This window comes from Leptopilina heterotoma, unplaced genomic scaffold, assembly GCF_015476425.1.
Source record: "Leptopilina heterotoma isolate Lh14 unplaced genomic scaffold, ASM1547642v1 Lhet_130, whole genome shotgun sequence".
Taxonomy (NCBI): Eukaryota; Metazoa; Arthropoda; class Insecta; order Hymenoptera; family Figitidae; genus Leptopilina; species Leptopilina heterotoma.
Window position 1 is genome coordinate 1,100,118 of NW_025110849.1, and position 21,165 is coordinate 1,121,282.

The 21,165-nt window shown below is 31.3% G+C and overlaps 5 protein-coding genes across 5 annotated transcripts; 2 read left to right on the forward strand and 3 right to left on the reverse strand.

The window, feature by feature from the left end:
- The first annotated feature begins 3,765 nt into the window (after window positions 1–3,765).
- On the forward strand, window positions 3,766–6,977 carry LOC122513018. Its single transcript, XM_043629246.1, has 4 exons — window positions 3,766–3,940; window positions 4,076–4,384; window positions 4,474–5,790; window positions 5,911–6,977. Exons 1-4 carry the CDS (start codon window positions 3,766–3,768, stop codon window positions 6,975–6,977), a joined length of 2,868 nt encoding a protein of 955 aa, XP_043485181.1.
- Window positions 6,978–7,464: 487 nt separating this feature from the next.
- On the reverse strand, window positions 7,465–8,528 carry LOC122513019. Its single transcript, XM_043629247.1, has 3 exons — window positions 8,315–8,528; window positions 7,610–8,188; window positions 7,465–7,469 (listed from the first exon to the last, which is right to left on the reverse strand). The coding sequence occupies exons 1-3, from the start codon at window positions 8,526–8,528 to the stop codon at window positions 7,465–7,467; spliced, it is 798 nt and encodes a 265-aa protein (XP_043485182.1).
- A 4,417-nt stretch (window positions 8,529–12,945) lies between these two features.
- LOC122513020 lies at window positions 12,946–14,172 on the forward strand. Its single transcript, XM_043629248.1, has 2 exons — window positions 12,946–13,593; window positions 13,891–14,172. Exons 1-2 carry the CDS (start codon window positions 12,946–12,948, stop codon window positions 14,170–14,172), a joined length of 930 nt encoding a protein of 309 aa, XP_043485183.1.
- Window positions 14,173–16,069: 1,897 nt separating this feature from the next.
- Window positions 16,070–16,472, reverse strand: LOC122513021 (coiled-coil domain-containing protein 1-like). Its single transcript, XM_043629249.1, has 2 exons — window positions 16,191–16,472; window positions 16,070–16,105 (listed from the first exon to the last, which is right to left on the reverse strand). Exons 1-2 carry the CDS (start codon window positions 16,470–16,472, stop codon window positions 16,070–16,072), a joined length of 318 nt encoding a protein of 105 aa, XP_043485184.1.
- A 1,408-nt stretch (window positions 16,473–17,880) lies between these two features.
- LOC122512970 (regulator of nonsense transcripts 1-like) lies at window positions 17,881–19,279 on the reverse strand. The gene is made up of 2 exons (XM_043629175.1): window positions 18,950–19,279; window positions 17,881–18,662 (listed from the first exon to the last, which is right to left on the reverse strand). Exons 1-2 carry the CDS (start codon window positions 19,136–19,138, stop codon window positions 18,147–18,149), a joined length of 705 nt encoding a protein of 234 aa, XP_043485110.1. The 5' UTR covers window positions 19,139–19,279; the 3' UTR covers window positions 17,881–18,146.
- Between the last annotated feature and the right edge of the window lie 1,886 nt (window positions 19,280–21,165).

A 21,165-nucleotide genomic window follows, 5' to 3' on the forward strand; every position in this document is an offset into this window, starting at 1 on the left:
GGTTTTAGATGAAGGCCTACTCCTGCTTTATATGGTTTTAGAAAGAGACCTTTTCCTAAGGACGAATTTGCATCATTTACAGCTTTTGCTATGCCAGCTGCTCCCCCTGCTAGAGCATCTGTTGCACTTAAACCCGCAAACAAAGGAATAAGAAAAGGTAAAATTCCTCCCACTTTAGAAGGTATCGGTAAAACTCGAGTTTTATTAATTTTTCGCCTGCCACCAGCAATTATAACTGCTAAACGTGCACCTTCAAGTGCTGATTTAATAGTAGACTGTGCATTTGTATCTAATTTCATAGATTTTTTCGCTGCGGTTACAATCTTCCTCAACGTTGATTTTTTATTTTCCTTCTTTTTCTTCATATTTTCTTTTGACTTGATTCCCATATCAAATTTTGATTTGACCTTCATTGCATTTGTTATTGCGTAAGTTGCAGCTCTTTCACTATACTTTGCGTCAGGAGCAAACACACGTTGCCAAGCTTTGTCAGCAAGTACTCTATCAGCTGCGTTTCTCGCTTCTACACTTTTCCTATTTTTTGAATAAGAAATATCGTGCTGTTTACAAGCAGCGTCGAGAGGGTTGATTCCTGGATCACCTCGTGCTAATCTTTTTAACAATTTTGTTCCTGGACCACAGTATTGATAGCCAGGTATATGAAGTTCAAACGGTAATTTGTTGATAATTTTATTCAAGACACCTCTACCTCGTCTTACTCTTTTGGAAGTTTTCTTTAAACTAATTTGTCTTTTATTTACACCCATATTTATATTCTTTACGGTAAGAAAAGTTTTTCAAGACTAAAGTGGAAATCTATATAACCAATGTATTTATAGTTTTTTGTCATTTGACTACAAACAGTTGACCTTTAATGATCTAGCTAAAAAATTATAACAGTAATAGTCAATTATCACAGTAATCTCCTATAATATTAACATATTCGTCGTCGTTTTGTCGTCCGTCGTTCGTGTACTTCCGTACTTCATCGTTCGGTCTGTAAAGAAAAAAATTTTAAGAAAATTTTTAGATTAGTTACATTTTTCAAGGAAATCGATTAAAATTGTATTAAAAATAATTGAAATTTTGCGATGACTTTTATTATTTCTGAGAGAAAGATTTTTATAAACATTTTTAACAATAATTGTACTTTTAGGAAGAATGTTTTATCTTCTATAATATTAACATATTATTCGTCGTCGTTTTGTCGTCCGTCGTTCGTGTACTTCCGTACTTCATCGTTCGGTCGTTCGACTTTCATCATTTATCATTTATTCATAGTATCGTATATGGGCAAATCCACGGAGTTAGTCGACATTTACTTACAAAAATGAAAATTTTTAAATTGAAAGCACACCACTCATTTACGGTTCATTTTTTTCAAAATTTATTTTGGAACAATTATCTTCTTGCGTGATTCATTTTAATTTAATGCCGTGCAAAATAAAAATAAAAAACGAAAATATGAGTTTTTTCAGAAAATACAATTAAAAATGTGTATTTCTTTCTTCTTTTGTTTTCTATATTAATATGTGAAAAACATGAATAATTTTATTATTTCTGTTTATTATTCATTATAATTATTTATTTGTGTAAGACAATTAATATTAAAATATATTTATGATTAATATAATAATTTATTAATAACATCATTTTGGCATCTATTTTTTAATTCTGTTAGTTAAATTATCTTAATTTTGACGAAAGTCAAAATAAAAAGAACAGATGAAAAGTTATTCAATTTTTCACATTGACTGATACGTTCATAATGAACTAAATGAATAAATAATGTAAAATTTTATTGTAATTCTTAATTTTCTGTCATTATAAATTAGAGGTAAAATTTGGCATTTGAATATAAGAATTATAAAAATGCTTTCTAATAATCACCCACGTTTTCAATTTATTTTATTTCAATCTGTAGATGTGCTCCTAGAAAGAGGCTAAGTTTAGAGTTGTTCACGCTCAAGTCTAAGGTGATAGTTATTGTAATATTTTCTTTAATTCTAAGGGCACATTATTTTAAAATACCCAGATTTATTCGTCTGTTTAAAACGAATAAGTGCGGTTGTCAAAAATTTTAATTGAACAATCGCCACGAAATTTATAATACAAATTTTCCATAAATTTTGTTATTAAAAAATAATGAGTAACGCTATTTTCAAGTATTACAATTTCTTTATAATTAAGAGCACATCTTTTTTTTATCTTTCAATACATTCTACAAAAAGTGAAGTTCAATTCACCATCGTTTCGAATTGTTTCGTTGTATGCCAAAAAAGTTATGCCCATAAGAACAGAAACTTGTACCTAGGGTAACACTGCAAATTTCATGATTTAGATTAATTTACTCTGTTTTATTATTTATATAAGGCAAGTAGGCTAACATTTATTTAATTTTCTTAGTTCAATAGATTCTTAGATCTTTTCTAAAGTAGTAAAAACATGAAAATAATCAGTAGAATACTTTGAAAATATAAAGATTTGCCAGTAACATGAAATCGAACGGTTCGGTGGATTTACCCATATACATATACTCATTGTACATACATATACGCATGTGCAGTAGTGTTCTATAAATATCAGACATGCGCAGTAGTGTTCGGACAATGTTACGAGTAGTAGAGCTATGGGGATCCTGGAACACTAACCGAGGTCGGTAAAGTAGATTTCTTAATTGGACAGTTTCAAGTGGCTTAGAGGGGATGTTCTACTTTACCGGCCGAGTTTTTAGTACCGGCAGCCACCGCTAGATGGCGCCACCGGTGAATTCAAACCCCCTTGGCGGGGTATTTAAATTTTTATTTTTAAACTTTCAAGTGGCTTAGAGAGGGTGTTCTACTTTACCGGCCGAGTTTTTAGTACCGACAGCCACCGCTAGATGGCGCCACCGGTGAATTCAAACGCCCTTGGCGGGGTATTTAAATTTTTTTTTAAACTTTCAAGTGGCTTAGAGGGGGTGTTCTACTTTACCGGCCGAGTTTTTAGTACTTAACACCGGCAGCCACCGCTAGATGGCGCCACCGTTAAATTCTAAACCCTTTGGCGGTATATTTAAATTTTTTATTTCCCAATTTTAAATCCCTTGGTATTTTTAAATTTCCAGCTAAAATTAACGACTGAGTTTAATTAGAGGTTGCCTTCGAAAGATGGCGCCACTTTCGATTATCGGCCAATACCCTTTGTGTTCTACCATACTTATCTTACTTACCTAAAGTTACCCTATAATAGACGCTCACTCCATTAGGCATGCGGTAGGAGTGGAGTCGCGAGTGCGACTGAGGAGTAACGGGCCTCATCGTAGTGGCCTGTCGATTGTGGTAGGGAGATGCGCGCGACTCTGGAGTAGTGTGGCGCACGGCAGTGGGGTGATGCGCGCGACGCTCGAGTAGTGGGGCGCGGCGTATTGGTGGGGACTGGGGTATAAGTTACGGAGCGCGGGCCACAAGCATCAGTTGCATCTTGAATGGTGCAGCAGACTACTTTCAGGGTTCCAGAGTTCTTAGAATTTTCAGAGTTTTCAAAGTAATTTTCAGAGACAATTTTCAGAGTTTTTTTTTCGTTTTTAATTTAGGAGTTATTGATTTTTTATTATAGGTTTTTTTTATTTTGTGTTCTATTTTGCATTAGTTTTAAGGTGGTGGTGGATTTTTTTCTATTTCAGGGTTTGTTTAGTTTTAAGTGTGTGTTTTTTCAGGTTTTGTTTAGTTTTAAGTGTGTTTCTTTAGTTTATTTACAGGATTTTTTTTAAATTTAGCATTTAAGATGCCAAAGTGCAGACCACCAAAAAAGTCTCGACAACGAATCCTCATCGATGAGTTTAACGAAGTTTGTCAGGAGTCTGACAATTTTATTAAATGCGCTGAATGTAAACTCATCAATGTAATGTCAATGACTGGTGATGAAAAATTGAATGCTGCCTGTGAATGGCAAAACAAATGTCAGTGATTTATGAACATTTTCAGGAAATTTTTGCATAACTCTGATTTCTCTTCATCCCAAAGATCTAGGTGCCTAAATTTAAGTCAAAAATTAGAATACTTGCGTTGTCATTTTGATTTGTCAATGAAACAAGGTGCGGGTGTGCAAGTATCGAATGATAGAGTGAAATGGGTTGATATTGAAGCAGCATTTGATGAACGGTTGCAAACTAGTGCTATTATAAATTCAGATTACAAGGACATTAATGAGTTCCTTGATGATGCCTTTGCTTTGTTTAAAATTAATATTCAAAAAGCTTTAAACCGTTATGGTCCGTTGAAAGTGTATACCGTTTTGGGGGGAAAATTTGTAAAAGATTCGATTGATGGTAAACAAGAAATGTCTGATCTTAAGACATTTATCGCGAAAATCTACAAAATGCTGATCAACAATGTTTTAAATGGTCAGTTTTGTCTGCTCTTCATCCAATTGAAAACAATGCACATCGAGTTTCTAAGTATGAGATGTATAAAGACGAACTTAATTTTACAGGAATTAATTTCCCTGTTTCACTTAAAGATGTTCCAAAATTTGAATCTCTAAATCAAAATATTTCAGTAAACGTATACGGACTCTCAAAAAATGATGAAAAATTCAATGTTTATCCATTACATCTCACATCACAGAAAAAACAGCAACATATTAATCTCTTACGTGTTGAAGATCATTACATTGATGAAAGCCTAAGTGAAGAAGAAGACGATCTAACAATCCTTTCTTTTAACTACCACTATGTTTGGATCAAAGACTTATCCAAGCTCGTTGGATCCCAATTGTCAAAGCATAGGTCTAAAAAATACATTTGCGATCGTTGCCTCCATTATTTTGGAAGTGATTTGATGCGTACCGAACACGAAGAAAATTGTAGGAAGATGAACGATACCAGAATTAGGCTGCCGAATCCTGGGAAAAATTTTGTCGAGTTTAAAAATTTTGATAGCAAGGAGCGCGTACCTTTTATCATTTACGCGGATTGTGAGAGTCTTTTAATTCCTGCAGATTCACCTCAAGAAGAATCCAATACTGTCGTGATTCAAAATCATAAAACACTCAGTATTGGATTTTATGTAAAATGCGGCTTTGATGACACTTTGTCTATATACAAAGCATCTCCTCGAGATGAGGAAAATCCTGCTAAATGGTTTTCAAAAGAGCTTAAAGACTTGGCTGACAATTTAGACATTAGATTTCAGAATCCTGTACCTATGGAAGTATTAAGTTTACAACAGCTGACTGATTTTAGATATGCAAGTACATGTCATATTTGTAAAAAGAAATTTGCTCATAGTGATATAAAAGTACGAGACCATTGTCATCTAACCGGAAAGTATCGGGGCCCTGCACATCAAGATTGTAATATTAACTATCATGAATCGTCGACCATACCTGTTGTATTTCATAACCTTAGTGGTTACGATGCTCATTTTATCATCAAAGCTATTGCTACCGAGTTTGACGGTAAAGTTGATCTTCTTCCCATTAATAAAGAAAAGTACATCAGTTTTACAAAGAATATAAAGGGTAGTTCAATAAAATTTCGTTTTATTCACTCTTTTAAGTTTATGGCATCATCATTGGACAAGTTAGCTTCCTATCTCGATGAATATAAAATTGTAAATTTCGTATTTTCAAATTACAGCGACGACAAAATTAAATTGTTAACGAGAAAAGGAGTTTTTCCTTATGAATACATTGACTCTAGGGAAAAGCTCGACGAAACAGAATTACCACCTAAAGAAAAATTTTACAGCACTTTGAACGATTCAAATGTTTCAGATGAAGATTACGCACATGCGCAGAAAGTGTGGAGTGAGTTTAATTGTCAGAATCTAGGTGATTATGTGTTCTTGTACATGAAAACGGATATTTTGTTACTTGCGGACATTTTTGAAAATTTCAGGGATCAGTGTTAATTAGCATATGGTTTAGATGCAGCACACTATTATACTACACCGGGTTTGACTTGGGATGCAATGCTGAAGTATACGAATATAAGAGTGGAACTCCTCACCGACATCGACATGGTAATGTTTATTGAACGCGGAATAAGAGGTATGATTAGTCAGTGCACTAATAGTTACGCTAAAGCAAATAATCATTACATGGAAAAATATGATGAGAATGAGGAAACATCTTATATCGTATACTTTGCCGCAAACAACTTGTACGGTTGGGCAATGATTCAACCGCTTCCGCATGGTGGCTTCGGGTGGGTTGAAAATATTGACAATGATTTTGATTTTAACATTTCAGATGATGGACCAATTGGGTACATCTTGGAAGTTGACCTGGACTATCCAGATCATCTTCATGATAAACATAGCGACTTTCCATTTTGCCCTGAACGCTTGAAGCCACCAGGGTCAAAAGAGGAGAAGCTCCTAACTACCCTCCTACCGAAACGAAAGCACGTTCTCCATTATCGTGCCTTAAAACAAGCTATTGCCAACGGTCTCGTCTTAGTTAAAATTCATCGCGTCATAAAATTCGAACAATCCACATGGTTGAAAAGTTACATTGACTTTAATACCTTGCAGAGAACAAATGCTAGTAACGAATTCGAGAAAAACTTATTCAAACTAATGAATAACGCGGTATTTGGAAAAACAATGGAGAACGTGCGAAAACATGTAGATGTTAAACTCGTGACAAAGTGGGAGGGTAGATATGGAGCTGAAGCACTTATCTCCAAACCTAATTTTCACAGCAGAGCCATTTTTAATGAGAATTTAGTTGCTGTTGAACTTAGGAAAATGGAAGTTTTGATGAACAAACCTTTGTATGTTGGCTTGACTGTTTTGGATGTGTCAAAAACGCTTATTTATGATTTTCACTACGATTACATGTTGAACAAGTATGATGAAAAAAATTTAAAATTATTGTACACCGACACCGATAGCCTGATTTATGAAATCAAGTGCTCAGACATTTACGCCGATATGAAACAAGACATTATGAAATTCGACACTTCTGATTATCCGGTTAATAACGTGTAGAATATTCCGCAAGCCAACAAAAAGATATTAGGTCTCATGAAGGATGAATGCTGCGGAAAAATTGTAACAGAATTTGTTGGCTTGCGGAGCAAAATGTACAGCGTCCGTGTAGAAGGAAAAGATATTATAAAAAAGGCTAAAGGTGTCAAAGCAGGAGTTGTTAAGAAAAATATTAATTTTGACGATTATGTTTATTGTTTACGAAATGTTGAAATGCAATCTAGAACGCAATATTCAATTAGGTCGAATCTTCACAAAGTACAAACTTTGAAACAAACGAAAATTGCACTAAGTGCTTATGACGACAAGAGATACTTGATAGAAAAAAGCACCGACACCCTCGCATGGGGTCATTGTAAAATTATTGAAATTGACGACGAAGAAAATAAACTTATGTAAAAAGATTTGTTACAGAAAGGAGAAAGAAATGGTTGTTTGAATAAAAAGATTTTCAATTTATTTTATGTCTACTTTATTAGAAAAAACCTTAACCTATTTACATTAACTTATTTTAACTATATTTTAACTTATTTCAACTTATTTTAACTATATTTTAACTTATTTTAACTTTTTTAACTATATTTTAACTTCTTTTAACTATATTTTAACTTTTTTTTTTTTAACTATATTACATATCAGATTTTTTATCCAACTATTATGTGAGCTATCGAATCCAAGCCATTTCACGTATACATCATTACCACGAGTCTTGAGAACTTTTTCTACAAGGTAAACATCTGGATATTGGACTTTCAGCAATTCTTCTTCGTAGAAACCACCTTCGATGGGTTGATTTTGGTAATCTTTCAGCTTGTATGTAACTGGTTTTGTTGATTTAACTTTATCCACGGTGAATATTTCTGTTGTCCAGTTGGGAGTATATCCTTTTTCAAAAACATTTTTAAACTTGCTAACTCGAACTCTGTCTCCAACTTTGAATTTTGATCTTCTCAGCGGAATTCTACGTAGTTTACGGATACGTCTCAGCAGTTCTCTTGTATCTTCTACGGTGACATCTTTGGGTTTCATACCAATAGTACGATGCTTTTTATTATTGTACTTTGTCATGAGAGTTGGTAAAAGATTAATCCATTTATAATTGCCTTGCAAGCTGAATTCAGGCCACATCATATTTTTTAGAGTGCGGTTAAATCTTTCAACAATTGAGGCTTTCAAATTACTATAGGTAGAATAGAGATTAATGTTAAATTCTTGCATTAAACTCTTAAATTCAGAATTGTAAAATTCTTTTCCTCTATGAGTATGCAAATTTTTTGGAATTCGGCCTTGTTTGAGAATAGTTTTCATGGCCAAAGAAATATCTTTTCCATTCTTACTCTTTACAGCTACAGCCCAGGCATATTTGGAAAATATGTCTATAACTGTGAGCATGTATTTGAAACCTTTATTAGAATAAGAATAAGGTATCATTTCAACTAAATCTGCTTGCCAGGTTTCATCTATACCACGCATTTGAACTTTTCGACGAGGATAATTTTTTCTAGCTTGTTTATGCAGTTCAGATACAACTGTTAATTTTGGATCATCCATCACTGTTGAATAAATTTAGCCTCTTTGATGATATAATTTTGCTGTGATTCAATTTCTTTAAGTTTTTCGTTCACCCTATCCTCGATAATTCGGATATAAAGATTCAAATCATCAATAGCTGATCTTAAAGAAGATGTAATTTGAAAAACTGTTTTTATCTCGTTTTTAATAATTTTCTGTGCAAGTCTTAAATTTACAGCGTCTCGTTGCTCTTCAGCGTCTTGAACGTTGCAAAGTCTTTTGTTATCAATGTCGTATTGTTCACTTGGAGTAATTTTAAAACCAATTCCAGAAGGTCCAGGAAGTCCACGACTTGCAAGAGGCCGTGACAAGGGATTTCCAAACACATCAATGCTCATTTTAATACTAAGCTCTATTTGCTTGTACTCTCCTAATATATAATGCGAGCTTCACGTAGTTCTTCGATGATTGACATAATTTCATTATTATGGCTTGGATTACCAGCTTGCTGTGATGCTACTAGCAGGCGTAATCGGTCAACTAGTTCATTGGGATCATCCCAATAGATGTAGTCTGGGTTAAATTGTTTCTTTGAAATCATAAATTGAGGTAATTTCTTTCCAAACTTCTTCTTCTTCTTCTTCAAAACACCACTACCCTTTTTTGGCGTACCCTTAAAAAGTTTTGAAATGACAACAGTGTATTTAGAACTCCTGGTTACGTTGACAAGTCCACTGGAACTATAATTTTTTCGGTGTGCATTTGTAGCTACAAGAATTTCTTTATAATTTTCCAAATCATCTGAACTTATTAATGCAGGATTAGGTTCTTGTCGAAATAAAAGTTCAAGCAACCCAGCAGTTTTTAAATATTTTTTCATTCCAGCAAGTTGAATATGTGAACCTTCTAAATCAACTGGTGTATCACCAATAATAAAAGAACCATTAGGAAGCTTACGTACTCCATAAACCATATCTAAAAAACTTTTCCTATTTTTATTCAATAATTGAATAAACTTATTTGTCAAATTTTCATAATTAAGTTCTTCTCCTTCTTCTTCAAAGTTGTTGCTCTTATCAAGTAGAGTGTCATTGTGTAGTGTTTTATCAAATTCCTCTTCCTCATCAACAGCAGTTGAGAGAGAAAACTCATTTTCCTCCTTTTTAACTTTTTCTTTTTAAATATTTTTGAAAGGTATGTCAGTTATGTTCACCAACTTTTCCAGAGGTGTTACTATTGGTTGAAAAGTTTCTTTCAATACTGTTTCTGCAGCCTCTTTACCCATTTTGAGTAAACGATGTTTCCGCCTAATAGCATCACTTCCTTTTGCTATTTGACGAAGCGTTTCTTGCTCTTTTCGATACATGTTTTCTTCGAGACAATATAAACTATACTAATTAAAAATTCAATGAACTTCTTGTATTTATAGTGAAATGAAGCAATCAAATCCTCTTCTATATCTTCCTTCATTAAAATTACGGTCCTTATCAATAACAACAAATCCATATTTGTCAGATTTCCAACATTCTGAACATAAATCGCGAAATTGAGTATAACTCATATCTGTATTAACATAATCTTCGTATACATGTTTCAGATTCTTTTCATCTTGTCTAAATAGAACCAATAAATTAACATTATCTCGAACTAGATGTTTAGGAATACGAGCATACGTTTGACATAAATAGAAACTGTCAACATTTACATGTCTGCCCATACAAAAGAAAGCTCTAACATTATCTTGCTTTTCACAAGCAATGTCATCAAAAACGAATATTGAATTTGCTTTAGCATCTTTTGGAGATACTACTTCTTCATGTTCACTAAATGGAAAATACTCAACACCATCTACCTGACTGATTACATTTTCTAAAAATTTATATTTCGGTTGCTGTAGAGATTTAGAGTAGAGGTAAATATTTTCAAAACTTAGACCATTTGGATGTATTATTAGGGAAAGAAGAGCATTTGTTTTACCACAATTTGAGGGGCCACAGAAAACTGCTCGAATGCTGTCTAAAAACAGACTACCGTGACGTTTAATCTTTTTTTCATTAGTTTCAACATCTATACTAGAGATTGGCAGTGCGACAGGTTGTTTCGTGAACTGCATCTTGACAGTAACTGCTCGAAAATCTATAAATACCTAGCTTTTATAGTCAATTTGTCAGTTTCACGTCAACCATTGTAGAGTGAAGTATGATTCTGCATCAGGAGGTGAAAAAAGGTCGCTATCAAGGAAAAGGTTTAATCAATCGTATCATCAATAGTTTACCGTTTGAGTTACATTTACCAGGATACCAATTCTGTGGGCCTGGTACAAAGTTGGCTAAGCGTTTGTCACGAGGTGACCAAGGAATTAATCCACTGGACGCTGCATGTAAACAACACGACATTGCTTATTCGCAAAATCGTGAAAATATTCAAGCTAGAAACGAAGCAGATAAAGTATTAGCTAAGAGAGCTTGGGAACGTGTTACAGCTAAAGATTCTGGTGTAAGTGAAAGAGCAGCTGCTTTAGCTATATCCGGAACTGTGAAAGCTAAATCAAAGTTAGGCATGGGAATGAGAAGAAGAAGAAAATCATCTATAAAGAAGAAGAGTAAAACAATGTGTAAGAAGAAGCAAATAGCGCTAAGAAAAATTGTTGATGCTGCACGAAAAAGTATGGCTTTTGGTAATAATGCTGAAGAATCAATTCGATCAGCTATAGTTGGTGCACGAAAAGCAATAAAAAATGTTGGTGGTAAATCCAAAATTTTATCACCTAGAATTCTTCCTGTACCTACTAAAGTAGGTGGAATTTTACCGCTAGTTCCAATTTTTGCTGGACTTAGTGCTTTAAGAGCACTTGCTGGAGGAGCTTCAGGAATAGCAAGGGCTGTTAATAAGGCTAAAACAGCTAGCGAACAACTTGCAGAAGCTCAACGTCACAATAGATCCATGGAAGCCATATCGCTTGGAAAAGGATTACACCTTAAACCTTATCGACAAGGACTTGGTCTCCACTTAAAACCCTACATTCAAGGAAAAGGAATTAAAAAACGAGCATCAAGAAAGAAGAAGAAGAAACGAGCATCAAGAAAAAAGAGAACTACAAGAAGGAAAACAAAAAACTTGTTTTGAAGCTACCTCACCGTCCACTAACTGATTTTGATCTGTTAAAGTATGCCAAAGCTGTCAAAATACCTCATTTTCGTGGTATTTTTATGCGAAATGAACTACCTGTAAGTGGTCCTCACCAGTGTGAATCAGGAATAATTAATCTTGATAATAAAGAAGGTGCTGGAACACATTGGGTAGCATATAAAAAATTTAATAATGAAACAATGTATTTTGATAGTTTTGGCAACCTTGCTCCACCAACAGATCTTGTTATTTACTTGGGTGATGGTAGCTTAATAAAATATAATCTTAAAAGATATCAAAATTATGATACATTTGTATGTGGACACTTGTGTCTCAAATTTTTGTGTAATCAACTAAATATTAAGAGTTGTTTTAACCTTTATAAGACTATGTAACACCTGTAAGCTTTCAGTATAAAATCTGACAGCAACATGAGTGATTCGTTTACTTTAACGTTAACAGGAAATTCTTCAGTTCTGGGAGCTGAATATTTCCCTCCAATAGAACTAAATTCAAATAAAAGTTATGTACTTGGTCTTGTTGAACTATTGACTTTTAATTCAATTCCCAATATTGATAAAGGAAATAACAAGTTTTACGTTGGAAATCAAGTAATTGATATTCCAACTGGAAGTTATGAAATTAAAGATATTGAATCATATTTACAAAATTCTGTAAAAACTGGAACTGTTATTACTATAAAACCTAATAATAATACATTACGCAGTATTGTTGAATCTAATTTACCAATTGATTTTAAACCTAAAGATTCGATTGGTAAGTTGTTGGGATTTACATCGCAGAAACTATCATCTCATAGAGCACATATTTCTGATTTACCTGTAGCCATTTTAAAGGTTATTTCAGTTAGAATTGAGTGCAACATAACATCTGGAGCGTATATAAATAACCAAAAAGTTCACACTATCCATGAATTCTTTCCTAGCGTTCCACCAGGATATAAGATTGTGGAAGTGCCTGCACACGTCATTTACCTTTCGATTGCCACCAAGACAATACATAATATACAGCTGCGAATTGTCGATCAGGACGGTGATTTAATCAATTTTAGAGGAGAAACTATAACAATTCGATTGCATATAAAGTCTTTGTAATGGGAATCGTTTATAATCAAAGAGCTGTTGTTGGTGGAAACTATAAAAGTCAGCCAACATGCAAGAATCCAATCAGTCTAAATTTATCTCACAAGGTGTTAACACCTCAGAATCGCCTCTTCCTGCAAGAACTAGGTCTAAAAGTTCAAGGAAAGAAAATAAGACAACAAGACAATTAATCTACATATTTTTTGGTTGCTGTTGCAATAAAAATGGACGAACTTCTCAATATTCCAGCAGCAGTGAATTTCGATGAGTCAATAGCTCATTATGAAATTCATGCTCATCAACCATACGCATCTTCATCTTTTAACAATAGCGATGAAATTCGAATCGCAGTACAACATCAAGACTTGTGCATTTTACCTAGTAAAAGTTCATTACACATTTTTGGTATATTAACTAAAAATGTTGGAATTACTCTTACACAAAACGTACATTTAAGTAATAATGCTGTATGTTTTTTGTTTGATGAAATTCGCTATGAACTAAATGGTATTGAAATTGATTGTTGTAAATACGTTGGACATACTACAATCATGAAAAATTACACCTCGCAAACATCAAATCAGCTAAATTTTATTGAAAATGCTGGATATTCAAAAATTGCAGCTGATGCAAGACTTGTATTGGAAAATGGATATTTTGACGTCACAATACCACTCAGCATGATTTTTGGTTTTGCTGAAGATTATAAAAAAATCATTATGAACGCTAAACATGAACTTATTTTAACAAGAGCACGTTCTGACGTGAATGCCGTAATTCAAACAGGACAAGGAGGGGATGAGGAATTCAAAATTTCCATCAATAAACTTGAATGGATGGTTCCATACGTTTTACCTTCTGACAATAACAAAGTTAAATTGTTAAAATTTATTGAAAAGGATCCATTAATTTCAATAAGTTTTAGGTCGTGGGAAATGTATGAGTATCCTTTAATTCCTACAAGTTCAAAAGTTTTGTGGCAAATTAAAACATCAACGCAATTAGAGAAACCTCGTTATGTTATTGTTGGATTTCAAACAGCGAGGAAAGATAAACGAAAAAAATATGCCTGTCATTTTGACCATTGTAATATTATAAATGTTAAACTTTTTTTAAATTCACAATATTATCCTTATGGAAATTTAAATCTAAACTTTGATCAAAATCAGTACTCTCTACTTTATGAAATGTACGCTAATTTTCAATCATCCTATTATGGTAAAGATTCAAAACCTATTTTAACAAAGGATATTTTTAAAAGTCTATTTCCTCTAATTGTTATTGATTGTTCTAAAGAAAACGAGTTTTTAAAACAAGCATCAGTTGATGTGAGGTTAGAATTTGAAGCAGGAATCAACATGCCAGCCGAGACCACCGCCTATTGCCTAATCATCCATGACCGCGTCATACAATATAAGCCAATCAGCGGCGTTGTAAAGAAACTATTGTAAAGGAGTGGGGATAATGTGGTAGTGGTGGGGGTGATTACTATAAAAGCAGCTGCTCTCGGCTAGAAATTAATTTCTGCTTCAAAAATGGAGCTTATCGTAGACGTTCAAGGTTTTAAAAGAGCCAACAACGAGTTTGTCTTTAATAAGAGTTGGCAATACTTCCTCTTCAACCAGATGCACAGCCTCTCGTCTACCTTTTTGAACCTCCTTGTCCTTGGAATTCACTGCTACAAAAGTGAAAATCTTTGGCTAACACATAATTACCATGGGATTGATTGGACTGCAGGAGACGTACCATACGATGAACTTCAATCTATTCTACAAGGAATCCTGCGAGGTGCTAGTGCCATCTACGTCAAAGGATTAGAAAAGAAAAATTGGCTAGAGAAATACTTACTAAATGTACAAAATTTAGAAGATTTTAATTGTCCATCGTTGAAAAAACTGGAAACTAAATTATTGTTAACGACTTGTAAACATCATACTCTTTATATCGAAAATTGTGCCGCAAAAAAATGTTAAACTTCTTCAAGAATGGTTTTTGGAACCTCCAAACCAATATATAAGTGCTATTTCTAATGGAATTGATGAAACTGACTCTACAATTAATACTACTACTTTAAAATCTTTCTACGAAAATTGTGAATCTTTTTTGTAAATATAGTTTTAAGTTTTCAAAAATAAATATTAATTTAAAACAATGTTTCTTATTTAAAAAAATAACCTATCCTTTAAATATTTTTATAATTCTTGAAAATAAAACTAATTCTAATTCTGAAAAATAACTTATACTAAGAGGAGAAGGAAATTAAATTTAAAACCAATTTATAGGTAAAACTTTGTGTGTTTATTTTTGAAAAATTTTTCCAATATATATACATTTCTTTACAATTTATTATAATAATTTAAATTCAACAACATTATACGATCCTCCAAGATACTTCATTTGAAGTTTTTTCGATATCGCAGCTTCTTTCATCATTTCCAAGGTGGTTGGTTCATCCTCGAAGAGCTTGATGAATCTCGTTGGTAAGTATGTGACGAAATCAGCATCAATCTCAACTATAATCCTAGGTCCATATTTGGTCTGGACCTTCTTCATTTTCGTGACATAGTAAAGTCCATCTTTCATCAATTCCGCTAACGGTTTCGTCGGTAGGTATCCTTCAAAACGCCCAACAGAGTTGACTTTTTCTAGATCCATTTTTTTTTAAAAACTAGTAAGAAACCTTAAACAAAGAAGAGAAAACAAAGAACTGAAATTAAAATAAACCTGTAATGATAAAAGAATAATTTAAAAATTAATATAAAGCTGAAAAAGACTTAAAAAATATATCTGAAAAAACATAGAAAATATATATCTAGAAAAAGAATCTTCGAAAATATAGCTGAAAAAGACTTTGAAAATATATCTGAAAAAAACATAGAATATTTATATATATCTAAAAAAGAAACTTAGAAAATATAGCTGAAAAAAAAGACTTTGAAAATATATCTGAAAAAACATAGAAAATATATCTAGAAAAAGAAACTTAGAAAATATATCTGAAAAAAGATTTTGAAAATATATCTGAAAAATAAACTTAGAAAATACAGCCAAAAAAAGGAACTTAGAAAATAAAGCTGAAAAAAGTCTTTGAAAATAGATAATTTATTAAACTTACTGCTAATTCAAAACCTGAAATAATAATGACTTGATGGCTTTAAAACTCGCCTTATATTGCTGCAATCCCCACTCTTTCTCTAACCCCACTACACTTTCAAATGCGCACGCAAATTATCCCCACTATTCACTGCGCACGCAGAAATACCCCCCACCTCTATAATTATGTTAAAAGTAAGTGAAATAATAAATGCGTAAATTTCAAAAATATGTACTTTTATTTTGAAAATTAAACTAGTTTTGAGGCTCATCTTCGAAAAGCTCCAACATCTAAAAATTAAAGATTTTATTAAAGTTAATTTAAATTAGATTGATATTTTTAAAAGTTAATTTAAAATAAAAATTATTAACTAACTTCCTGAGGATCGAGGTCAATTATTAAAACGTCATCATCATCATCGCCGATATAATCATCATCGTCGCTTAAGATGATTGTTTCCCCCTGGCTGTCATACCCATCATCATTATCATCCTCATCCTCATCATCTTCATAATTGTTGTCGGCGTATTCATCAAAAATATGAATGACTAAATCATCATCTTCATAATTGTTGTCGGCGTATTCATCAAAAATATGAATGACTAAATCATCATCAACAACTTCTTCCATACTTTGGTTCATATCGATTGGATCCATTTTGTTATAATTTTCTAAAATGTTATTGATTTAATTATTTAATTATGTAGATGAAATAAAAGCAAAGAGAAAAGAATAAAGAAGATAAATAAAAAGAATAGAAAAAATATGAATTAAGTAGAAGAAGACAATATATAGAAACTAGAAAAGAGAAATAAAAACTAGAAAAAATATAAAGAAAAAATCAGAAAAGAGTGAAATAGCTGAAAAATTAAATTAAAGGAATTAACTAAAAAACAAGGGAAGTGAAAATTGAAATTAAAATAAGAAGTTACTGGAAAAAAGAGAAATAACTACAAAAGAAACAAAAAAAACACATAAGGAAAAAATCGAATTGAAAGAAAGAAATATTTGGAAAAGAAAAATAAAGGCAAAAAATAAGAAAAGTAAAACTGAGATAAAAGAGTGAAATAGCTGAAAAGTCAAATTAAAGAAGTAACAAAAAATATGAAAATTAAAACTATTAAATAAGAAAAAAGAGAAATTTAAATTAATTCCTAAAAAGAGAAATTAAATCTAAACTAAATGAGAAATTTAAAATAATTCCTAAAAAGAGAAATTAAAACTAAAATAAATGAGAAATAAAAGACAGAAAAATTGAATTAATAGAAATAACCACAGAAAAGAAAAATAATTCCTGAAATAACTATGCAGAGAAATGAAATAAAGAGAAATAAAAACTAGAAAAAAATAAAATGAAATAATTGCTAAAAATCTAAAACAGAGAATAACTAAGAAAGTGATGAGCTGGAGCAGAGAAATAGAGAAAATATCTGTAAGAGTGAAAGAAAGAGAGAGAAAGTCTGAAAAAGACATGGAAAAGCTAGAGAGGAGAAAACCTGAAAGAGAAACCTACGACGTTGCAAGCTGAAAGAAGAATGACTTTGGTGGCTGGCGCACCGCACTCATTCACTGTGGCGATCCCCACCACGGCGCTCCCCACTATGCATCGCTACAGTAATGAAAGCAGCATCTCCATGCGGCCATCTGCGTAACAAGTCTCGATTCGCGCGAACTTTAAATAGTTAATTAAACCATATTTATAATAGGTTAAAATGAATTTATATAAATAGTAATTAGTTCTGTAATATTATGTAAACATGTAATATTAAATTAAATAATGTTTGAAACAAACAAACAAACTTTGTCTTCTTTTATAATCAAAACTTGATATATTCAACGTGTTTTTATAAAGAAGACTTGAAAAAATTCAGCATTTTATTTTACAAAATATTTTTAAAATGCTTTGAAGAATTTCAGCAAATCTAATAACTATGTTTAAAGTAAACAAACATTTTTCTTCTTTGAAGAACACAATTAAACTTTTAAACGGTAAAAAAGTACACAATCTTTTTAACATTTTTCATGTTTGAAATAGACAAACATTTTCTTCTTTTATAATCGGCACTTTGAATGTTGAACGTGCTGTTAACAGAAGTAATTTTTTTTTTAAATAAATGCTGAATTTTTTCAAGTCTTCTTTATAAAAACACGTTGAATATTAGCAAATCAAAAACTATGTTTGAAACAAACATTTTTTTTTTTAAGAACCAATACTTTAAAATTTTTTCTTTAGAACCCTCAAATGAAATAAGATCAAGATCCATGTGTAAAACATTTTAGGTATAAAAAAGAAAGATCAAATTATTTTGAAAAAGCAAACTGAGAAGAAACTTATTTTCCTTTTTTTTCAGGATTTTGTTTATCAGAAGAAGATTTTCTTCTCTTCCCACTTGTTGGGATTTTTGATTGATGACCAATTCTTCTCTTCTTTACACATGGATCTTGATCTTGATCTTGATCAATAATAATGGTTTTTGATTGTGGTGGCGGCTTTGAAATTGAAGCAATCGCTGCAGCTAGTTGATTTGCTTCATTCGAAGCCTTAGATGTAGAAGGTGTTGAAGTAGGTTGTTTTTGTGAAGCAGGTGGTTTTGATGTAGAAGGTTTTGGCGAAGCAGGCTTTTTTGACGTAGATGGTGAAGCCGATCGTCTTGAGATCAACGAGCTCGATGAAGAAGTTGAAGCAGAATCTGAAGAATCTTCTTCAGAACAAGATTTTACTGTCGATGCGTGTACTTCGACACTTTCAATTTTCCTTTCGATTGGTGTAGGAATATATTGTAAATTTTCCATTGTAGCAGATGGCTTAATGGAACTCCACCTCGTTGACAACCTGGATGCATTTTTCTATTAAATTAAATTAAATTTTTTATTATTAAAAATTAACCTTTTCCTATTAAATTTTTATTATTTTTCATTTCTTTTATTTTTTATTATCTTAATTTTAATTTAATTTTAATTTTATTAATTAATTAATTATATAAATAAATTTTTTTATTATTAAAAATTAACCTTTTCCTATTAAATTTTTATTATTTTTCATTTATTTTATTTTTTATTATCTTAATTTTAATTTAATTTTAATTTTATTAATTAATTAATTATATAAATAAATTTTCTTTTTCAATACTCACGTCTTGCTGTTGATATTTGTGGCCAGAGTATATCACTGGTTGTTGCTGTTGCTGTGGATTTTGTTGTTGCTGTGGATGTTGTTGTTGCTGTGGATGTTGTTGTTGCTGTGGATTTTGTTGTTGCTGTGGAAATTGTTGTTGCTGTGGATATTGTTGTTGCTGTGGATGTGGTTGTTGAGGACCTGACATATTCCATGGTTGGTTCCTGGAATTATTCCATGGTCTCTGATGTTGATTACCAGGATGTATTTGTCTTTGATTTCCAGTAGGATAAACTGTTGGCCGTTGATGCGGAACGTGTTGATCATGAGGCAACTGGTGAAATTAGGAATAATATTTAGAATAAAATTTAGAATAAATTGAAAATAAAATTAAGAATTAAATTTAGAATACAATTAAAAATAAAATTTAGAATAAAATTTAGAATAAATTAAGAATAAAATTTAGAATACAATTTAGAATACAATTAAAAATAAAATTTAGAATTAAATTTAGAATACAATTAAAAATAAAATTAAGAATTAAATTTAGAATACAATTAAAAATAAAATTTAGAATTAAATTTAGAATACAATTAAAAATAAAATTAAGAATAAATTTAGAATACAATTAGAAATAAAATTTAGAATAAAATTTAAAATAAATTGAAAATAAAATTAAGAATAAATTTAAAATACAATTAGAAATAAAATTTAGAATAAAATTTAGAATAAATTGAAAATAAAATTAAGAATAAATTTAGAATACAATTAAAAATAAAATTTAGAATAAATTGAAAATAAAATTAAGAATAAATTTAGAATATTTTGATATTATATTTGTGTTTAAAAATATTTGATAGGTACACAAGATTCCTTGAATGACCGCTAAACTGTTGAAGGGTATACAAAGTTGTCTTTTTTCAGATGGAAAAAAAATCTATATACCTATTCAGAGGTTAAATTTACTATCAGATATTTTTCAAAATATAGAATTATATTATAAAACCATTATAAATTTAGTAATAAATATTTTATCACATGAGGGAAATTATCTTTATATTTTAATGAAATATTTTAAAAGACTTTGTTAAAACAACATAAAAATTAATTTACAGATAGATGCAAATTAGGTTAATTTTCAATGAAAATTGTTTTAAAATCTACTATTATTATTATTATTATTATTATTATTATTATTATTATTATTATTATTATTATTATTATTATTATTTATATAAGTATTAATTTTTTTACTTACAAATTGAGAAAGTAATTTTAAAAGAGTGCACAGACAACAGCTACCACACAAGTTTCGGTTTTGAAAGGAATTCTGGAAGATAAAGCAATTTTGTTAAAATCTTTGAAATTTTTAAAAGTATAATTCAATTTTATTGTTACCATCTTGTAACTTGTATAATAATAATAATTATTTTATTAATTCTGTAAATATTATACAAGATACTTACCATTTTTACTCTGCTGTATATCACCGTCTACCGGCAAAACCAAACCGCATGTGACTAACTGTTCGCAATCAGAACACTGCTGCCAACTTCACATAACCTACATAGAAACGTTCTCTTCTATTCTCTCCTATTTCTAAAGCAGCGCTGTGATCCAATCGGACAAAATTCCACAAACAAATGAAAGTCAATCTATATTACTTAAAAGCTTTAAACCTCATAAATTAACAAAATAATGTACTGTACATTAAAAACCATCAATGCTTTTAAAAAAATAGAGAGAAAAAAATAAATTCTTGTGTCAGCTGTTCTCTCGACAGTCTTTGAACTTAATTTCTATTTTTGTAAGTTATAAACATTTGAATTTCTCACAAAAGCAATTTTTAATTCGCTAATAGCACCATCTACCGAAGGCAGCCCAAATTAAAAATGTTGGTAAATTGGGTGGGAAAATTTAAACCACTTCTAAGCAATTTGATATTAACAAATTAAATTTAAATTTCCCACCAAGAGAATATAAATTTTAAAAATGAAGCCATCTAGCGGTAGCAGCCGGTACTAAAAATGTCGGTAAATTGAGTGGGAAAATTTAAAACACCACCAAGCCACTTGAAAGTTTAAAAATAAAAATTCAAATACCCCGCCAAGGGGGTTTGAATTTAACGGTGGCGCCATCACTCGGTGGCAGCCAGATGTCGGTAAAGTAGAACACCCCCTCTAAGCCACTTGAAAATTCAAAAATAAAAATTTAAATATACCGCCAAAGGGTTTA